We start from the raw sequence: 6,845 nt of genomic DNA on the forward strand, positions 1-6,845 counted from the left end.
ACTGCTCCTTATAGTGGCTAATACCATATTGTAATGATCCCCCCACCACTTAAAAAATGAGTCCGATTGTATTGGTCAGAATTATAGTATCAGTACTGGAGACATAGAATTGAATGGAATTTTCGATGATTATACATTGATGGCCTATCCTTAGGATGGGTCATCAATGTTTGATCACCAAGGATCCCCAACGATTGTCGGAACGAGTGGGTACCAGGCACAGCCTTGATTAACTTTGAAGGCTTTGAGGCACATTTATTCTGCTGACTGGTAGAGGTCCTTGGAGTTGAATACCCACCAAACCCAAGGATAAACCATCTAAGAATAGGCCATCAATGTATATTCCAGAAAAAACCCTTTAAGATCAGGCGCAGGCTGATCATACAGGCATTGCCTAAGACCCTAGCACATTAAAGGAGTATTCCCACCTCAGACATTTATGGCATATTCAAAGCTGTTTCAGTAGCTCTCTGAAACAGTAGCTCATTGTTCTACGCTGTTTCTGTAATTTCCATTCTCAAAACATCATGGCAAAACGTGCTTGACTGGTTCTGGAAAACCCAGCCACATTGTAAGTTAGTGGCCGGAGCCCAGTGACAAAAGGTAGGACTGGGGTCAAGGGGCTCTATTTTAGAGAAAAGTGTGGGTCCCAGAGGTAGGACCGATATCTATTGGACATTTATGGCATAACCTGTGGATATGCCATAAATGTGCAAGATGGGAATACCTCTTTAAGGGGTCCCTCGGCCCTAGAGACGACACCATATATATATATATATATATATATATATATATATGGAGGACTGTGAGGTTGAAGATTTTTTTTTCTTCTACAGAACTCTAAATCCACTGCTTATTGACAGTTAAATGGCAACGTTTTTGCTGCCCAACTATGAGGAGTGAAATATGCCCAGGGCCCAGACAAATCCCAGGCCACTCTTCAGGTACGTCATGTCTATTACTGTCTAGAGTAGGCACAGAGTTTAGAGAATGGAGATCGGTTAATAATTGCTTTCTTCCTGTTACCAGCAGAACCTCAGTCATTTCTGTTGAGAGGTGGAGTCATCCTGACGAACATGTTGCCTTCATTGAAAGCAAAAGTGGACGTTCCCTTTAAGTCTAAATTTCGAGCTGCAAACATCAGTAGAAACATAACAAGCAATTGAAGCGTTAAAACCAAAGTCACAGTAAAATCCTCTATTACCTTCCAACATGTTCCCACCTGTTCTTCTAAGAGGGGAAAGAACCTACAGAATGAGCCACAGGCAAATATGAACACCCTAGAAATGACCCCATCCCACACATCTACACCGCACAGCCCCTCAGGGCATTGACACAAGGCTGAGTCATGGCAACAGTTATTCATATAGAACTTTTAATACAGGATCCGAAAATCTCTTTCAATATATAAATGTCATCACATGATTTCTCAATGACCCCAACCGTCCAGCGGGAGGAGATAAGTCTATACAAGTCTGTAAAACAGCGGCATACGAGGGGTGGGCTGTACATTCAGCAAACGCCAATCAGATGTTCTTCACTGAGTTCTCTCGTTCTCAGGTTCAGTAGTATAAATCTTACTATAGTTTATGTTCTGTTAAATTCTGTCACTGGTAACGAACTTCTCTCCATATAGGAGTCGCTTCTATGGCACGAGTCACTCGCTCCTGATCTTTTTGAGCCCAATATGTAAGGTTTTATGTCATACTTGTAAGGTGTCTTTAGTGTGACATACAATGTACAATACAATTCTACAGAAGATCTATCCTAGAAGACCAACTTCTTTTTACATAGGAGTCACTTGCTCCTGATCTTTTGGCTCTGAATCTTTGGAGCCCAATATGTAAGGTTTTATGTCATACTTGTAAGGTGTCTTTAGTGTGACATACAATGTACAATATGATTCTACAGAAGATCTATCCTAGAAGACCAACTTCACTTTACATAGGAGTCACTTGCTCCTGATCTTTTGGCTCTGGATCTTTTGGAGTACGTTGTGTAAGGTTTTATGTCATACTTGTAAGGTGTCTTTAGTTTAACATACAATGTACAATACACTTCTTTTACAGAAGCTCTATCCTTGAAGACCAACTTCACGTTATATAGGAGTCACTTGCTCCTAATCCTTTGGCTCCAGATCTTTTGGAGTACATTGTGTAAGGTTTTATGTCATAATTGTAAGGTCTCTTTAGTTTAACATACAACGTAAGATACAATTCTTCTGTCCTGGGAAAACAAATATCCTTTTTGGAAGTCTCTCTCATGACACGGGGCACCTGCTACTGATCTTCTAGAGTACAAGATCGAAAAGACCAAGATATTATTTCACATTTATAGTTTGGTATACTATACATTTCCTTAAAGACGATCCCTGACTTTCTCCTTAGGTGAAAATCTCTCCCTTTAGGAGTAAAATGTATGAAAAATCAACCTTTTATGTAAAACTCGAAAGTTAAGACATGCTCTACAATTACTCTAAAAAACATCTGTCCCTAAAGAACAGCCTTTCCTAGAAGTATCTCATTACATGACTTGAGGCACTAGCTCCTGATCTTTTGACTCCTGATCTTTTTCTTCCTAATATGTAAGTAACACATATAAGGTTTGCTCATTGTATAGTAATGTACTGGACCAGATTTGAGTATCAGATTGTAATCTGGAGCCCAAACAGTGATCACCAGTTTAGAAGAAAGCAGCATGGTGAGGTGGTGGCCGATGAACCAAAAGAAGGATGGAAGTAATACGTCTTCATTTTTTTCTAGATGATCTGTCATTCCAATAATCCAGAATATTTCATAATCCAGCAGCTTTATGTCCATTCCCTTCTTTCTATAGGCATCTGTAGTTCCCGGTCACCTTCTTACCGACACTTAAGACACTGTATTCCGCAGATCCCGCCGTTTTTTGTATTACGGGCACAGTTCAGTTCTGTGGAATGTTTTCCTTTACACGGGGACGTCTTTCTTTGCCACTTGCTTTGTCTATTTTTATCTGGCATTGATCTTGGCATCTAACAATTGGTGAATGTCTCTGGACTGTCAGGTCGTGGGGGCATGGCCACCGACTGTAGGCTTTTTCTCCGAAACATGTCAGAAACGTAGAAGGCCTGAAATGGTATAGAATAATAATAATTTGACTACCAGTGCTAAAAGTTATTACAATACAGCTTCAAGGAATTCTCCATATACGCCGCCAGTACAGGGGCGGGGCATGACTTCTGTCATTAGTTTTCTTTAAATCCCTGCATCATGCTCCTCAGGTCCTGCACTCCGCATAACACGGTGTATTCGTTTTGCCAGGAGTCTTAGTTTAACTAAGCATAAATTAATACTAATAATAATGTATATGCAGCCCCCCCCCCCGTTACATTATAATTCTCACCCAGTATAATACAGCGGGTCAGTGCATGTCAGTGAATATGCTTTGTCTAAAGTAAAGCAGGATACACAGACATTTCCTGCACTCCCTGGATCTCCCCCTCCCCCAAACTGAATGCAGTCACAGTATAAACCCAGAGGGCAGGGGGGATATTTACTGATTCTTCATTAATGTAAGACTTCCTATTCCCACTCTTCTAAATATACTCCGAACAAAGGAACGTGGCGGAGAACATTATCATTATGACTTTGTTTATGTTTTACTAAGTCTAAATTTGTATTTGTGTTTTTATTGTAATTATTTTGTTGTTTATGTATATAATGTATTATTTATATAGCATCAACATATTTCACAGAGCCATCTATATTATCTTATCATCTATCTATCTATCTATCTATCTATCTATCTATCTATCTATCTATCTATCTATCTATCTATCTATCTATCTATCTATCTATCTATCTATCTATCTATCTATCTATCTATCTATCTATCTATCTCATATCTATCTATCTATCTATCTATCTATCTATCTATCTATCTCATATCTATCTATCTATCTATCTATCTATCTATCTATCTATCTATCTATCTATCTATCTATCTATCTATCTATCTATCTATCTATCTATCTACCTCATATCTATCTATCTATCTATCTATCTATCTATCTATCTATCTATCTATCTATCTATCTATCTATCTATCTATCTATCTATCTATCTATCTATCTATCTATCTATCTATCTATCTATCTATCTATCTATCTATCTATCTATCTCATATCTATCTATCTATCTATCTATCTATCTATCTATCTATCTATCTATCTATCTATCTATCTATCTATCTATCTATCTATCTATCTATCTATCTATCTATCTCATATCTATCTCATATCTATCTATCTATCTATCTATCTATCTATCTATCTATCTATCTATCTATCTATCTATCTATCTATCTATCTATCTATCTATCTATCTATCTATCTATCTATCTATCTATCTATCTCACAAGAAAATGGCGACAGCACACTGCGAACACTAATGCCACCTAAGCCACTAAATATAAATAAATATGCATATTACTGCTAAATCTACTTACAATAGGGAGGTTCTAAGTGCACATTTTCATCAAATTGTGTGAGCCCACCTGCCACGACAAGGCGACCTCTATTTGGTGGGAACCTACGCTGCACATACACCCAAAACTGATAGATAAGTAGATTTAGCAGTAATGCATATATTTAGTGGTTTAGGTTACATTAGTGTTCGCAGTGTGCTGTCGCCATTTTCTTGTCTGCTGTATATTTGAAGTCACCGGCGTTATTGCACCTGCATACATGTTTTGTTTAATTTTGTTGGAATGTGCTGTTCAAACTTTTGTGTTGTTTATGTGATTCATATATGTGGGGTTAGTAACTGCCTCCATTTTTGATCTTGCATTCCTCCCATTCTGCCCTGGGTGATTTTAGTTAGTTTAAAGAGGCTCTGTCACCAGATTTTGCAACCTCTATCTGCTATTGCAGCAGATCGGCGCTGCAATGTAGATTACAGTAACGTTTTTATTTTTAAAAAACTAGCATTTTTGGCCAAGTTATGACCATTTTCGTATTTATGCAAATGAGGCTTGCAAAAGTCCAAGTGGGCGTGTTTAACGTAAAAGTCCAAGTGGGCGTGTATTATGTGCGTACATCGGGGCGTGTTTACTACTTTTACTAGCTGGGCGTTCTGATGAGAAGTATCATCCACTTCTCTTCACAACGCCCAGCTTCTGGCAGTGCAGATCTGTGACGTCACTCACAGGTCCTGCATCGTGTCGGCACCAGAGGCTACAGTTTGATTCTGCAGCAGCATCAGCATTTGCAGGTAAGTAGCTACATCGACTTACCTGCAAACGCCGATGCTGCTGCAGAATCATCTGTAGCCTCTGGTGCCGATGTGGCCGTCACGATGCAGGACCTGTGAGTGACGTCACAGCGTGATCTGGCAGAAGCTGGGCGTTGTGAAGAGAGGTGGATGATACTTCTCATCAGAACGCCCAGCTAGTAAAAGTAGTAAACACGCCCCGATGTCCGCACATAATACACGCCCAGTTGGACTTTTACTTTTAAACACGCCCAGTTGTACTTTTGCAAGCCTCATTTGCATAAATACGAAAATGGTCATAACTTGGCCAAAAATGCTCGTTTTTTAAAAATAAAAACGTTACTGTAATCTACATTGCAGCGCCGATCTGCTGCAATAGCAGATAGGGGTTGCAAAATCTGGTGACAGAGCCTCTTTAACGCTGGTTCCTACCATCCCCAAGTATATGTAGGCTTTTTCAAAGTTCTGGGTGTATGTGCAGCGTAGGTTCCCACCTCATAGAGGTCGCCTTGTCGTGGCAGGTGGGCTCACACAATTTGATCAAAATGTGCGCTAAGAACCTCCCTATCGTAAGTAGATTTAGCAGTAATGCATATTTATTTATATTTAGTGGCTCTGGTGGCATTAGTGTTCGCAGTGTGCTGTCACCATTTTCTTGTGTGCTGTATAAATTTGCAGTCACAGGCGTTCTTGCACGTCTATACACATTTTGTTGGAATGTGCTGTTCAAATGTTATCTATCTATCTATCTATCTATCTATCTATCTATCTATCTATCTATCTATCTATCTATCTATCTATCTATCTATCTATCTATCTATCTATCTATTTATCTTAAATAAGTTTGTTTAATATTGTGATTGGTAACCTGATAATCATTCTTGACCTTTCTCTGTCTTTAGATTAGACGTGGTTCAAACCATGTCTTTGCATTCTGTTGAAAGGTACTGTATTTTTATTTTTTGGGGTAAAATCCGCATACCTTTAAAAACAGGATGAAACAGCACACAAAAATGTTGTGTTGAAGAATGTGCAAAAACATGGTGTGAACAGGGCCTTAGTCTTAATTTGGCCTTGAGCTGATGACCTGAGTAATTTGAGTCTGGTTGCTAGGAATGTGTGGAAATCACATATAAGATTGCAGCTTTAACCAGGTTATAGAACAGATTGGCATTGAGCTGACAGCAGAGAAGTAGAAAAGCCACTTGGCAGCGGTTACGTCACGTCAGTCTCAATCTCAACCTGAACTTGAAATCAGATTTTAATAAAAATACACTTTTGCTTGAGAACCCCATAAACCCTATAAAGCCAAAATATCAAGTAATGGTTATTAGTGTCATTGATCACGCTATTAATCATCATATACTTACCACCCAGTAAGCGACAAGCGCCCCCTGCAGGAACCCAACAGCTACATCAGATGGGTGGTGTCTGTAGTCAGAAATCCGAGTAAAGCCTGTATATAAGGCCACGAGAATCAAGACAAACTGAACGAGAGGACGCAAGAGCCGAGCTCCTCGCCAGGTGAACCGAACCTGCAAGTAAAACTGGAGAGAGATATAGAGAGCGTCAGAGGTTTAACCCTTATTATGTCAG

The 6,845-nt window shown here is 39.2% G+C and overlaps 1 protein-coding gene across 1 annotated transcript in view; it reads right to left on the reverse strand.

Annotated features, from left to right (window-relative positions):
• Positions 1 to 1,353: 1,353 nt before the first annotated feature.
• LOC142748397 (phospholipid phosphatase 3-like) overlaps positions 1,354 to 6,845 on the reverse strand; it is a 30,419-nt gene continuing 24,927 nt past the window's right edge. Inside the window, exons 5-6 of the mRNA XM_075855500.1 lie at positions 6,620 to 6,796; positions 1,354 to 3,106 (exon numbers count right to left, since the gene is read on the reverse strand). Of these exons, the coding sequence (XP_075711615.1) occupies positions 3,011 to 3,106; positions 6,620 to 6,796 (273 nt within the window). The 3' untranslated portion in view covers positions 1,354 to 3,010. The remainder of the gene's footprint in view (positions 3,107 to 6,619; positions 6,797 to 6,845) is intronic.

Source organism: Rhinoderma darwinii, chromosome 3, assembly GCF_050947455.1.
Source record: "Rhinoderma darwinii isolate aRhiDar2 chromosome 3, aRhiDar2.hap1, whole genome shotgun sequence".
Taxonomy (NCBI): Eukaryota; Metazoa; Chordata; class Amphibia; order Anura; family Rhinodermatidae; genus Rhinoderma; species Rhinoderma darwinii.